Source organism: Phycomyces blakesleeanus (assembly GCF_001638985.1).
Source record: "Phycomyces blakesleeanus NRRL 1555(-) unplaced genomic scaffold PHYBLscaffold_7, whole genome shotgun sequence".
Classification (NCBI taxonomy): domain Eukaryota; kingdom Fungi; phylum Mucoromycota; class Mucoromycetes; order Mucorales; family Phycomycetaceae; genus Phycomyces; species Phycomyces blakesleeanus.
The window spans coordinates 698,333-712,049 of record NW_017265140.1 but is presented as its reverse complement, the minus strand read 5'-3'; the positions used below and the strand labels follow the sequence as shown (position 1 = coordinate 712,049).

The 13,717-nt window shown below is 36.5% G+C and overlaps 6 protein-coding genes across 6 annotated transcripts; 3 read left to right on the top strand and 3 right to left on the bottom strand.

Moving 5' to 3' along the window:
* Positions 1 to 93: 93 nt before the first annotated feature.
* On the top strand, positions 94 to 1,021 carry PHYBLDRAFT_186388 (hypothetical protein). The gene is made up of 2 exons (XM_018439234.1): positions 94 to 341; positions 400 to 1,021. Exons 1-2 carry the CDS (start codon positions 128 to 130, stop codon positions 828 to 830), a joined length of 645 nt encoding a protein of 214 aa, XP_018293442.1. The 5' UTR covers positions 94 to 127; the 3' UTR covers positions 831 to 1,021.
* Positions 1,022 to 1,821: 800 nt separating this feature from the next.
* Positions 1,822 to 2,844, top strand: PHYBLDRAFT_166647 (hypothetical protein; the record flags this gene model as incomplete). Its single annotated transcript, XM_018435454.1, has 5 exons — positions 1,822 to 1,876; positions 2,119 to 2,187; positions 2,383 to 2,495; positions 2,715 to 2,733; positions 2,789 to 2,844. The coding sequence occupies 5 exons, from the start codon at positions 1,822 to 1,824 to the stop codon at positions 2,842 to 2,844; spliced, it is 312 nt and encodes a 103-aa protein (XP_018293441.1).
* Positions 2,845 to 4,265: 1,421 nt separating this feature from the next.
* Positions 4,266 to 4,992, bottom strand: PHYBLDRAFT_166646 (hypothetical protein; the record flags this gene model as incomplete). The annotated part of the gene is made up of 4 exons (XM_018435453.1): positions 4,266 to 4,397; positions 4,444 to 4,534; positions 4,837 to 4,876; positions 4,929 to 4,992. The coding sequence occupies 4 exons, from the start codon at positions 4,990 to 4,992 to the stop codon at positions 4,266 to 4,268; spliced, it is 327 nt and encodes a 108-aa protein (XP_018293440.1).
* A 1,822-nt stretch (positions 4,993 to 6,814) lies between these two features.
* On the bottom strand, positions 6,815 to 10,629 carry PHYBLDRAFT_180781 (hypothetical protein). The gene is made up of 12 exons (XM_018438359.1): positions 10,070 to 10,629; positions 9,863 to 9,983; positions 9,730 to 9,789; positions 9,611 to 9,672; positions 9,368 to 9,554; positions 9,141 to 9,318; positions 9,037 to 9,068; positions 8,625 to 8,980; positions 8,278 to 8,547; positions 7,248 to 8,196; positions 7,092 to 7,183; positions 6,815 to 7,021 (listed from the first exon to the last, which is right to left on the bottom strand). Exons 1-12 carry the CDS (start codon positions 10,579 to 10,581, stop codon positions 6,928 to 6,930), a joined length of 2,913 nt encoding a protein of 970 aa, XP_018293439.1. The 5' UTR covers positions 10,582 to 10,629; the 3' UTR covers positions 6,815 to 6,927.
* Positions 10,630 to 10,745: 116 nt separating this feature from the next.
* On the top strand, positions 10,746 to 11,809 carry PHYBLDRAFT_186386 (hypothetical protein; the record flags this gene model as incomplete). The annotated part of the gene is made up of 2 exons (XM_018439233.1): positions 10,746 to 11,016; positions 11,058 to 11,809. The coding sequence occupies 2 exons, from the start codon at positions 10,746 to 10,748 to the stop codon at positions 11,609 to 11,611; spliced, it is 825 nt and encodes a 274-aa protein (XP_018293438.1). The 3' UTR covers positions 11,612 to 11,809.
* A 405-nt stretch (positions 11,810 to 12,214) lies between these two features.
* PHYBLDRAFT_166643 (hypothetical protein) lies at positions 12,215 to 12,953 on the bottom strand (the record flags this gene model as incomplete). The annotated part of the gene is made up of 4 exons (XM_018435452.1): positions 12,215 to 12,317; positions 12,418 to 12,643; positions 12,768 to 12,853; positions 12,898 to 12,953. 4 exons carry the CDS (start codon positions 12,951 to 12,953, stop codon positions 12,215 to 12,217), a joined length of 471 nt encoding a protein of 156 aa, XP_018293437.1.
* Positions 12,954 to 13,717: the final 764 nt, after the last annotated feature.

Sequence of the window (13,717 nt, the reverse complement as noted above, 5' to 3'; positions counted from 1 at the left end):
AGGAAAGGTCTGGTTTTAATTTAAATCCCGCTTTGCGATGAAAACCGAGTCCCATCATCAAAGTGAACGGACGAAACTCACACGTTGTTTTCACCTTTCTTACTTTAAACGTTTATTGAATGCCAAAATGCACATCGAAATCTCTCAAGCTGTTGAGTTCCTGGGCCGACTACTGCAATCTAAGCTCGACCAAGACAAACTATCATTGCTAAAAGATGAACTGACGGAATTACTCAAAGACCGTTTTGTTGACCATTGGGATCCTCTTCAGCCTTATCGTGGCAATGGCTTCCGGGCCCTCACTAACTTTAATGGACAGCTTGACCCAGTCCTTGCTATGGGTAGATTGCGCCTTAGTTGTCATGACAACGTTGTGATGCTGACTTGGTTGCTATGTAGCCGCTAACAATGCATCGATCCCAGTTGCATGGGTCGATATCCATTTACCTCGTGATTTTGTTCTGTGGATTGACCCCTTCTCGGTTTCTTATCGAGTAGGTGACCATGGCAACATTATGACGCTCTTTGAAGACCGTACTCGTGGACGAATTTCGCTCAAGCCGGAGCCTCAAGGACGTAACACTTCCAAGAGTCCATCCTGTAGTCCTTTGTTACAGTATATTCAGCCCAGAACATCCACGCCTATCCGTATTTCCCCTCCAAGTAGCCCAGACACCCTCAGATTAGCAAGAAATCAAGTTCACCAGTCCTCTCCTTTGGCAAAGCAGCCAAAAATAGTGACTGCAGTAGGTAAGCAGGAGCAACCTCTTGCTTCACCACCAGAAGAGGAAGACGACCATCAGCAGCACCAGCTTGTAATGGCGAACTAATGGTCTCTCCCTTCGTGTCTATATTTCTCTCCCTTTCTTTTACGTAGTATGGTTTCTCTCTATTGTTTTGATTTCACCCCTTATTTGCCAGCTATTTTGTCTATTTGTGTTCATTGTGTTTCGATGTAAATGCTTTCTTTGTTTTTCTCCGAGTGGACTGTATTGTTTTTCGATAAAACGCTGTTTTAAAAATGAATGGTTTAAATGCTCTATTTTTGCGTTATGACATGGAAAAAGCTGTCTAAATTAAGCACCGATATGCTTTTTTGAGACCAGAAAAATAGTTGGTCCAATAGAAAGAAGCCGAGTTATATCACTATTACAGCATGTGGTAATCATATATAATGGAGTAATCTCTAAGATACTGGAAAATGCTGTAACATTCCTTTAAAGTTTCATACATGCAATATCATCTTTTCCACATAAAAAAAATTCGACAATGAAGGTGTTGAAGAAACAACATAAAAGAGATTTAGACGGCGATTATGTTCTTAGAGAAGAATAGTGTTTTCTTTTTTCAAAATCGCAAAATTTATATACGATATACAAAAATATGTTATTTTCTTTTGTATTTATGGTTGGCTTAAATGCAAAGCATCAAATCACTAGCTTTGTATTCCTGGGAGTAAACCTTTGGTATTACAAAAGATAGGAAGGGAAAGATGAAGAAAAAAATAGCTAAATGGTTTAATCTAAAGAAGCGTTGTATATAACTACGCCTGTCTTACCCTCTATCACACCATAAAGAAAATGCTGTATATTATTAACACATTCCTAGCGGGTCTACTGGATGGCATGTATGGTAGAGGCTACAGACAAATATTGCATATATTTCCTGATGAATTACACCATAATACAAGGTGGACATAAAACTAACTTGTATTCTCTAGTGGCTAGCTCAGACGCACCTGGAATAGCACTTAACTTCATACGATATATTTACGTGAGCTGTTAACCTGGAAGTAATCAGTCGTCTTATTCCGATTGATATATGGCAAAGCTCATAATCCACAAAATTGACAATATTCTGAGACACAAAAGATCGGGTAAGTAGAAACCTTAATATGGCATTCCACCCGACCGTACAACTGTCGTAGAAAACATAAGCTTTCAAAAACAAATTCATGCTGCTCGAAAGAGTTTTGGAAAGAGTATATAGGTAGGTACGGAGACGGAATTCGGATGAGATTACTGTATACAAATATATATCGCTGATGGCTAAAGCTTATATGAGAAGAAATATGCCGGGAGAATGTATAATATATATATATATATATCTGTATACCAGAGTTGTGCTGCGAAAACGTTAACAAACCATGGAAGTATACTGTATTATGTCATCTGCAACATTCTTCTGGTAACGCCACACAGTGACTCACCCATACCCAAAAAAAAACTTGTGATTTAACTTTCGAGCAGAAAAGAAAACTATGAGAAAGAGGAAAAAAACTTGATGAGAATCTAGGTGAGTTGGTCAGGTTTAACATTATTTACCTCTGACAACCTCCATGTCGACAAAAGGAATAAAGCTGATATATATATAACGCTATAGATAAAAAATTAAAGCCGAAAAGTGAGACAAGTACATGGAGAGAATCTTGCAATATTGCTTTCGGTAGAGGCTATAAGAAAGCAAATAGTCTTGGGAAGAGCAAGACGATTGAGGTCAATTGGGTTTAGATACGAAACATCAACATAAGCTATAGGTATTAAATGATTAAAGACATGTTGTTAAGTTAGATACTAAGTATATTGCTTAATATTTCTAAATATTCCCTGCCAGAAAGTATGAAGATATGTAGGCTTATATGTAATAGAGAATATGAGTACATAACGTCGGTGGCCGATTTTGTAGCATGAATTTATATAATTTGGATTACATAGAAAATAAGACCTCAATCAGGTATAAAAATTCCAAAGAGTATTATTGAAACGGCCTTGTATACGTTGATTTCTAGATTGGATGACTACCCAAGTATATGAAAACGGAGTGGAATGCGAATACATATCATGAGAAACCGTGAAATACACCATTAAAGCATCTGTATTGGAATAAATGTAAGTGAAGAAAAAGAGAGCAGAGGGTGAGAAAAATCAAGTCTAAAATCTCAAGGATGAAAAGTAATCCTAGATATTACGATACCATATAATATATATTCTCTTGGTTCAGCAAGAGTGGCACTCCAGAATTCTTTGCGAGCCGGGAATGGTATATATATTATCGAGAAAACAACTCACTACTTGCAGTGATCCTGTCATAGAATTAATATAAGAGACATTGCTTTATCGAGATACTAAGGCCTGAAGACGAGAAGGCAAAAGGGTTGTAAATATTTTCGAATCGCAATTGATCAAATATATAGATCTTCAGTTCATGTAATTAAATATATTTACGGAACAGTAACAATAGCAGAACGTTATTATGTCAAGAATCGATAGAGTGCCTTTCAAGGCTTGTGAATAGACGGAAACCGCCGACTGTCCGATATTAAAGCATTTATGGTACTTTGATCTTTAAAAACTATAAAAAGCTTCATATGATTGTGCCTTTTGGTATATCAAATGTTATAATAGTACTCTGATTTACAGCTCTTAAGATAATATAAAAGGTGGCTATACACCTGCTTTACTTTTAGGTTCTAAAATATAGAAATCTTATCAAAATCCAAGAAATTGGAAGTTTTTTTTTGTAGGCATTTCATGTCATTATATTTCTCCTCCTTAAAAACGGTTATTAAAGAAAATACTAATATCCACTTGGTATGGACAAACTAAAAGTTCAAAAAGGGCAAAAAAGGGCAAGCTTTTTAATAGACTCTACTCGGTTAGACTTCTTCCATTGTTATTTGGGTTGAGAAGAGCATGTCTTTGATGAAAACTATGTGCTATAGGGTGCAAGGTTTAGAATAACTTGCAATAAAATATTCTCCCTTAATGACAGAGACGGAATTATAAGCACAATTTTACCTAATATGTACTTGTACTAATTTTGGGCTATTTTTTTTTTAAAAAAAAAAGGTGTGGGTAGCCATAAATTAGTCTGATTTACTAAGTTCAGGATGAACTTGTTTTACCCTTTTTTTTGAACTTTTAGTTTGTCCACACCAATTTTTTTGTCTCAATTTTATTTTCGTTTTGTCTAAAAAAGGTAAACAGATTGTCTAAAAATTCATTTTGATTCGCCCAGAAGGAAACTAGCATCGTCTGAATTCAATATAGCAATACTGTATTTACTATTTTTCTCGGGTTTTTTTTACTTTTACACCTGTTGCTTTCGATTATTTTTATTCATTAATGCAGGAGGTTTAGAAAGGATCACAATAAAGGAGCGTAAGATAAACAATTAGAAACTTCCTCTTCTTTGAAGATGTTCACGGGCAGATGTACGTAAACTAGTCCCAGGATTCTAGAGGAAAGCTTAAGTTTCATTTCCCCCTACTGCAAAGCGCTTGTTGATCCGATTATTTCACTGACCTGTTGTGCCTCGGACTCGGCAATACGTTCTAGTAAAATAAATATAATAAAATAGGCGGTACTCAATGCACCAATGATATACAGAAATTGTGTCTATGAAATTTATCAGGACAAATGGATCCCTTCATCACAATCTTACCTGATGGATTAGATGGTCAAGCAGCCCCCATGACGACGTCAGATAACCTAACCAAAAGGCAACCACCACGCCAATAAGTATTTGCATGAGCCTGTTACCAGCTTAAGATGAGCGCCATGCAATTCCGTCTGATGATCTTGAATGTTGAAGCCTTTTCCGTTACCAACAATCACACCAGGCCAAAACGAGGAGCAAAAAAAGGTCGATCTTTGTAAGTCTATCTTCCAATCAGATATCGTCGTGACTCTTGTCGCAGTTAAAATTACCATTGGGCGATCTTTCAACTTGACATTTGGTTGGATTTTCGTAGACTTACAGTGCTACCATTTGAGATTGAAACGATGTTAGTTTTTTTTGGACGAATCAGACTTCTTCTTCAGATATTATACTTACCTTTTTTGGATAAACGGGATATCCGAAGAGCGATTACTCACTAATAACTAACATGTAATAATGCAGTTTTCTTGTTTACGCTACAAACCAACCTTTTTCTTCGCTATTACTGGCTTTTGTATTGCATTTTACATCGTCAATGAATGTTTGTATCATTGTACAAGTTTTTTTTGGCCCGTGCCAAAATTTTAAAAAAATAAATATCAGAGGAACGCAAATACCAGCACGTTTCTTTCCATACACAGGATAAAGCTAACCAGAAATCTCACGTCTATTAGCTTATTGTTTTTATTCACTGACAAGACGCAAAAATATCTACAGAAGCAATTCATTACATAAATTTCCTTGCTTTGCTTCAAATGCGATTGATTTTGCTTTACCAAGTTCAAGGACGGTTTCCCATTTAAATTATCCTTGATCGCTGTGGTACTTATCAACGAATGCCAATCTTTTGTTGCAGAATTAGTGCCAATATTTCCTAGTGCTGATCATGTCGGATTTTTCTGTGGTTCATTGATCCTGAGGAAAACTTGATTCAAGCAATCTAGAGTACGCTTTCTTAAACTTGTATCCAAAACATCTTCAAGCAAATATGATTTCGCTCTTGTGCATTGACCATGTATTTCGTGCAAATCTTTTACCGTGACCATTAATTCATTTTCCTTCAATCCATCACTGAAAATATGTTGTGCAATAGTTTAAAGTAATCGTTTCGTTTCGTCGTCATTTCGATCAATACATCGTAGTAATGGCTTCTGTTGAATCAGAAAATGCCCAAGAGCGACGAGCGGATTGAGAGGAGTGAGCTGCAAATGATCAAATGTTGATGAGAAATCAAGCAGAACAGAATTTTGCCCAATCATGGCAAAGCAGTTCCAAAAGAAAAGATTTTTCCCGAGACAACAGCAAAATTGGCCAATTCTGTCATGGTATTGTGAATGATAATGATAAGTACAGCTGACACTGTTAAATATTGTTTCATTATTGATAAAACATGATCAATCAATCAATTAATCGACGATAAAATTACATGTCTTCAGTGTATTTAACTTCTATAAGGATAGGAAGCAGAAAATTTGAATTTCTTGCACTAAATGTTTTGTACAGAAAATGACTTGATAAAATTTAACCATTACGTGGGCCTTGATAGATATTGATTTAAAGCGTGTTGCTCTGTTAAAAGAAAAAGAGTTAATTAATGTTGTGCTAAAAGGTGAGAGCGCCCATACCATGCTAATAATATGATTGAAGATGCTGCTACTGGTTGGTCTATCGTCAAGTATCAATTCACTCATTAAATCGATACCGGGTTTATACTTTGTGGGGAAGCTGAATGATTTTTTTCTAGAGGAAGAGCTTTCCGTATCATCATATAATTTTTTTGTAAAGACAATTTGTAAGTCTTTACACACTCTATGACACTTTTCGCTTCTTTTTTCTTCTTCCCTGAACTCGTCTATTACTCCTTGTGGTGCCTTTGGATACACACTTCTTGCTATTTTGAGTCAATATTAGATTTCCATCTTTGACAAATCACCTTTTGTTCCTTTTTCCATTGTCGGTACTACTCTCAAGACCTAAACCCGTTTTTGTCAAAAATTGAACCTCGATCCTCTCTTTTAATTCAATACTTATATGTCATCCTACACTACAAAAACATTCGTTTTTCCAAAACAAAAAAAAATTGACATCGTCTCAATCTCAAGTAGAAACACTGTATTATTATATAATGAAGGTCAGTATAAGCTGCTCAAATTATAACAGAGGTATCTGTGTACACAAAGATATATTTTAGTTACTAGGAAGCATGTATACTTTTTAAAATCAAAATCAAGATGTCTATGTAAGAGACATATAAAATGTAAACGATGTTTTGCTTTTCTTTAAAAGCAAAAATATATAATGAAGCTATATCACTAGATTTATGGACATAATAAGAGTATTACACAATGGTTGATCGCTGAATTTGTGCGAATATAGGTTAATAGGCACTGTAATTATTGCTCAGATTCAATTGCCAGATAGATGTGTATATTCAGAAAATATGTATATAGAGGATAATGTACAGGAAGATAAAGGAAAATAAAGTGTTTAGGCAGCACACATACCACCTCGTAAAAGTGCAACTCCAATTACCCACACTAGATGAAATACTACTAATAATATGCTTTGTGAGACATTATCACTAATAAAAAAATCAATATATTCTGTTAAAACACATGCATTTAGTTTTAGTAAATGAAAAGCTCATTTACCTCCAGAAGTCTAGGGTTGCCAAGATAACAATAGGGTACAGTATGGTCGGCGATGGCGAATAAGGGTGACATGGGTAGGTGCATGTTGCAACCTAAATATGTTGAAGAAATTGATTGATCTTAGTAAACGTATATGTCTTGGATATCTTCATTTACCTTTATAATCGCGGTAATTGTCTTTAACATATTAATATAGTATCGATCTTCAGTTGCCTGCAACCATGTTCCCATCGTATAATCCCAGCGTCGAGGGATGGTAAAAGGCATCCTCATTCTATCAAATAATAAGAACCAGCTAGTTTGAATGTCCGGAGATCCTAACAGTAGGTGATTTGGTTCACTCATTTCATTCATTTCCGTCAATTCGTCTTTATCTTCCTCGCTGCTCAATGTATCAGGTGCGCTAGACTGGCTGTACAAGTCATAATCAATTTTATTCTCGGTATCTCTGTTAGCTCGTTTTCTTCTCTTCCGAATTCCAAATGTCCTTGTATCATTTCCATGCCCAGTAGTGTATGCAAATCGTTTAACAGCCTTTGGATGTCGACTAGGCATATTTTCGTAATCTTGCTCATCCATTTGAACATCTCCATCACTGTCTCGCGTAACCTGTACAGGTGCTTCATTTTCAACCAAATTATTGCTTGTACTCTGGCCATCTTCTTGGCTAGATAATGGTCTAATAGATTGTTTATCAAATGAAGGAGAATCTCGCGTAGGTTCTGTTTTTGGAATGTACTTTGTCTCAACAGATTCCCAGGAAGAGCGCCTTAGTCTGGTTCGATCCTCATATGGCATAACAAACGTTGTCTTTGTCGGGCTACTGATGTTTGTTGTGCGTGAATGATTTTCAGGGACTTCTCTGAGAATAGAAGTGCCATCTATGTGAAACCCAGAGCTTTGTATTTGTCGCAACTTTGACAAGATCTCTTCACAAGAAGGCCGTTTGTTGGGGTCCGTTGAAAGCAGCATCCGAATTAATATCTTCATTTCCTGCGGGATGTCTGGTGATATAGTTTGCTGCCGGATTGCCTCTACCATTCCTGGATCAATATTGTTCTCATGCCCATTATAGACATCGAATCTTGATTTTGGGAATTTGACTCTGTAAAAAAAAGAGTCAATTGGGGAAGTTGATAGCTGTCATTGTTCCCAGAGCTTTGGAATATCAACCAAACCAACTTACTCTTTAAAAGCAAGAATTTCGTTCCGTAATATATCAACATCATCAACATTACTATAAGGAAGCCGAGAGTAACATAGGTAGTATAGGACCATTCCAAGTGACCACATATCTGCCTTTGAAGAATACTCGACCCTGTTTTTTCCTTGTGGATCCAAAGCAACATGCTCTGGCGCCATAAACTCCAAAGTTCCTGTAGCACCCGTACGATCATTATCAGGGTCCTCATCCAAGTCTTCACATTCTCCAAAGTCGGAAATCAGGACTCGAGGGCTAAGATTTAAAGGTAAAATACGTCAAAGGAGAGCAGAAAACATATTTAGGTATTACTCTAAAAAAAGTATTCTTACATGCCATGTTGCCCAACTTTGTTTCTCCAAAAGTCAGTTTGGCCTCGATTACGACTACGCTCATCCCATTTGAGTAAGAGATTTGGGGGTTTGAGATCTCGGTGAACAATGTTTTGTTGATGAAGGTGAGCCAATCCTTCGACAATATCCAAGAACAGAGACCAGACCTCGGCCATGCTCAAAAGGCGCTTGTGTATCTCTGGTCCTTTTTCAATCTCTTCAACTCCTTGTTGTCTTCGAATGCGCTCCCGTTTTAGCTCCTTTGCAGACTTTTTCTTACCACCAAGAGACTCTGGCTCCAAAGGAGTAACCTCTGGTTCCAAATATTCTTCAAGGTTTCCTCCGTTGGCACATTCCTAAGACACAAATTATCATTCATGCATTGTAGACTCTTGCACAAAGCGAGAATTACCATAAGAATAAATAGACATGGAACTTTTGGACCTATATTTTTATGATAACTATTTTTGAGTATGCTTTCTATAGATTTTTGTTTTTGTAGAATCGTCGTCTTACCAAATGGTGTTAATCTACTATACTCTAGCCATGAATGTTTATAGCTCACAATATTTGGATGTCGTAATCTTTCCAATAAATGAACCTCTCTCAACATTCTTACAAGCCATGGGTGATTATTACCGATGGCCACTTTTTTAACTGCATATTTCCCTAATTTAACACCGTCCAATTCATGCTATATATATTGGTAAGTAAGCTTGAAGCCAGTACTTAGCGTGTCTTACATTGCACAGAAAAACGCTTCCTCTAAATCCACGCCCTAGTTTCTTTAATTCGACAAAAAAGTTCTCGTAGTATCCGTGATTGAATGCATTGGCTTTCAAATGATCGCTGTGAATAGATTCCGTATTTTCCTCTACATGCTCTTCCGACTTTTGTTCTGACTGTTTTTGCTTGGGTGGTGACACTCCTCTATTGATGGTATCGGAAAGTTTATTTAAACCGATCAAGAGCTTAAATCAACTTACGCTTTCGTACTCGAGGCCAACAATCTAAAGTAGTTTCTGTCCATGAAATTGGGTCCGCTCGTCTATAAGTTATAAGAGTTGAGTTATTTATGGATCTTATAATTTCTATTTCTGCTTACATGATCATTCGTCTGTCTGTCAGGTAGAGAGCGATGGCACATTGGGCACTTGTTATTTGACTAAACATATTTTGGTATCCTTGTAAGTATGTAATCCAGAAAAAAGGACCATTTGTTCGGATAATACACTTACCTGAGATTGGGTGTTGGATGTGGGAATTGGGAGGTCAAAACTATCGGGCATATACCGTTGGACTGTCACGAGTTTTGTTTCTGGATTAAACAGGACCATTTGGCCACTAATATCGTTGCGCCTATAGTATTATTTCATTAATAAATATTCCTTTTAGCCAATTGGGGGAAAAAAGAAGATTAATATGTGTGAACAAAGGCTACTTACGAAATAACTGTCCACTCCCTATAGGGTACTAGTTCAGATGTATTGCTCATACTAGATCCACTCTCAATGGCCAGATGAGAACTTTCTTGTCTTAGGTCCTGTTCTTGTCGTGATTGGAATTCCCCAGGTGGTGTTAATCTAGTCTGACCTGCTGAACGGGATCTTTGTCGAACCATAAGAGGCGATTGCAGTGATGCAACTGATTGCATTCGACCACTAATAGTGTCCGCACCCAATAAGCGATGTTCCCGTGAATGTTCATAAGTTAGAACAAAATGCTTCGGGCTGGAAGGAGACGGTAGATAATCACTTGGAAGGTGTGGGAATAACAATGGTATGTGTGAATGTGTACGGCTGTCACCAAGACCTTGGCTTGGTGTACTTGTGCTGCTAACTAATGCCATCAATTGACTACTTTCAGGAAAACTTGCCCGTCGAGAACCAAGTGGGCTAGTTACTTTTGGTGATTTCCTTCTTGAAAAAGGATTGGAATCGTTTTCATCTGCGTCCATTTTGAGATGAGTGGGAAAATTATACGAATTAATAATGAGACGATGAATTGAACCTAGAAAAAAAGCAGGCTTAATTTTTTGCATGATTTACTTATTTTATTTTATTTTCAGGCTGTTATCCATATTAGGCTATCTTTTTTTTTTACACCAAATATTCATTTGTAATGTCCATCTCATTATTATCTTCTGATTCGGATTCAGTAATTGCCGAAAAGCTGCAATACCTAGGCAAAGGGAAAGTTCTGTACGAGCCTTGCTATCGCCCAGGAATTAGTTTAGTGTCAATTGAGAATCCTGATCACCATAATGCATTATCTGGGAAAATGATGGCCGAACTGTACAGAATTGTCGGACATCTTGAGAAGGACACGAATGACAATCGTGTAGGGGTAATAGTTACTGGTGGGCCTAATAAGGCATTCTGCGCTGGTCTTGGTAAGAGTGTACATGCAGAGATGACACTTTTAGTAACATAGACACAGACCTTGATTTTGCTGGTCAGTATCTTAAAACTCCTGAAAGTATATCAGCTATGAACAAATTTATGTACGGTATCCTTGCACGATTTTCTCGTTTACCACTAATCGCTGTTGGGTCGGTGGCTGGACCAGCGGTGGGAGGAGGAACTGAATTGATTGCTGCCATGGACTTTATCTGTATGGGAGATACCGCCTATCTATCGTTTGTACAAGTACGCAACGGACTTCCATCTCCTTGGGGCGGTGCAAGACGACTGATAGAGAGAATTGGTCGTAAAAATACTCTTCGTATTCTTGGTACTGCTGCCAAAGTCCATGCCACCGACGCTCTTCAAATAGGATTAGTGGATGTTATAGTAACCGATTCAGACTACAGTCTTGTTCTTGAAAGTTCGGTGCAATTTATTCAACATTTTATAGATGCAAACGGTATAAAGAGGATGCCGTGGGCCGTCCGTAGTATGAAAGCTCTTGTGGTGCAAAATGAAATCCAAGACACAGAAGCTGAATTGATGCTTATCCAGTCTACACTAAAAAGATCAAACTTATAGACAGGCAGAGTTCATAATATATTTCAATCTTTTATATAATTTAACAGGGATTTCTTTTTTAAAAAAAACACTGCTTATACCTTTGTTTTCATTACTGCACACAGAAGTAATATTATACTTAATACTCGGCTGAAGGCTACAAAAGAAATTAAAATATTATTGTGTACGTTACACATTTATATGTATTTCTGTTAAACTAAATCGAAAAGTGCTAATCTCATACTGTTTTGAGGAGCTATATATTTTGCTACTGTAATTTTCGTTTTGTAAGTTTCGTTTAAAGAAGCTCCTTTATTAGTCAGGAACAAGTATCTAACCAATAAATAAACCATTATATGAGTGTTTTAAACATATTATTCAAGTCGCCACTCCTGTTCATATTGGAAATAATTTACTGAAAGTCGTTTGTTAGAAGCAAATTACTTTTAAAGTGTTTCTGAAAAAGTTCTTTATAAGTATGGTGCGTTGGGGAATAAATGTTAATATCTTGAAGCTGTTTCAATTCTCTCCTATACTTTTTTTTTGTCTTAAGTCAAATTTGTTGAAGAGGTGAAAATGTTTTGGATTTTATTGTGGGTTTTTCGGGATCACGCACGTTGAAATTTAGACGACCCAATGAGAGCCAACGATTAATTGAATATAATAAAAAGTAAGAGAGCACGTAAAAAACCCCAGTGGGGGAAAACGGGTTTTAGAATGACTAAGACTAAAAATAGATAATACAGCTGGTAAGAATACAGGTGAAATAAATATATAAGAAAAATAAATGACATGAAAGAATCGAGAATAAGTAACTAGATACTGACGGCACCAGAATTGGGAGCGGATCACCAGGGACACGTTCTCTAAGGGGCGGCGGGATGTGGTGAGGGCGGGTTTGTCTCTTGGCACGAAATTTTTCTGCAATGAGGATTTGATCATGAGTTTTTTTTTTCTGGCAGCTTGTAGAATTCTGTGGCTTGATCAACAGCATGTAATAATACAAGCAAGCACAGCCACAAATCGTAACACATACGAGGTTATCTGAGGGACCTGGAAAAACAGTTGAGAACATATTCGATTAGATGAATTTCTGGAGGAGCAGGATCCATCAAGTACCGGAGTTTTTGAACGAGAGGGATTGTGGCGGGAAATCTAAGCATGTGGATTTGGTTACCTTTGATAGCACCACATTGGCATTCGACTGATGGTGTAGGTGGTAGCCAAGCAATTCGCCATTTGATCAAACGACGGCGTTCTTGACTAGTGCAGTGAATTAGAATTTAATTCATTTTCATGAACCTCACATTTGGTTATCCTCACAGTCACATGTATGTCCGTTTTGGGTGTGCCACATTTGCATTCCGCCTGCAACAGTTATTGAGATTGATTCAACAACTTAAAAATTTAAACTCCGCTATAAAGGTATATTAGCGCATCAAACTTTGAAAACCAAAGGCTCTTTATCCAAAACAAGACGAAGTGTCGACTCTATAAATAACGGTCCTTTATTTTATAATTTGAGAAAGTAATTCCTTGTTAGATTGATTATATCAAAAATCATAGATTTTTAATATTTTTCTTCTTTTTATATAATAATTAAAATAATAATAATAATAATAATAATAATAATAATAATAATAATATCAATAGTTATTCTTGATTTAAAGATGCCCTCTTTAGTGGTCAGCTTTATCCGCATTTTGATGAGAGGTTTATTAATTATCTTTAACTCTTTAGAAGAACAGTGCACGCCTGAGAATACATAAACCTTAATATATTATAATCAGAAGCATATTGAATCAATTGATCCAATATAGTATATATCTAAAATGTAAAAATGACAGCTCTAGTATAATTTGTATTTATATTTGTTATTAAAACAAAACAAACAAAATAAGGTAAACTATAGCACGTGAAAACAGAATTCCGAATCAACCCACAATACAAGAGAGAAATAAAGAAGAATAGTAATAATAATGAGGAAGCTATATATTCTTTCAATGTCACACACGCACATTGCTCGTTCCGTATTAATCATATTCCAAGGTAATGGTTCCAATACTGTAAAATGAGAATCTGAACTGTTGGATTGAATTGAATTGACACCAACATCCAAGTGTCCGT

Bases quoted from the DNA above. Each gene is read 5' to 3' on its own strand.
- PHYBLDRAFT_186388 (XM_018439234.1), top strand. From the start codon at position 128: ATGCACATCGAAATCTCTCAAGCTGTTGAGTTCCTGGGCCGACTACTG. The intron at 342-399 runs GTAGATTGCGCC...GTTGCTATGTAG, and splicing joins TGACCCAGTCCTTGCTATGG to CCGCTAACAATGCATCGATC.
- PHYBLDRAFT_180781 (XM_018438359.1), bottom strand. From the start codon at position 10,581: ATGGACGCAGATGAAAACGATTCCAATCCTTTTTCAAGAAGGAAATCA. The intron at 9,984-10,069 runs GTAAGTAGCCTT...ATAATACTATAG, and splicing joins AGGGAGTGGACAGTTATTTC to GCGCAACGATATTAGTGGCC. The intron at 9,319-9,367 runs GTAAGACACGCT...CAATATATATAG, and splicing joins GAAGCGTTTTTCTGTGCAAT to CATGAATTGGACGGTGTTAA.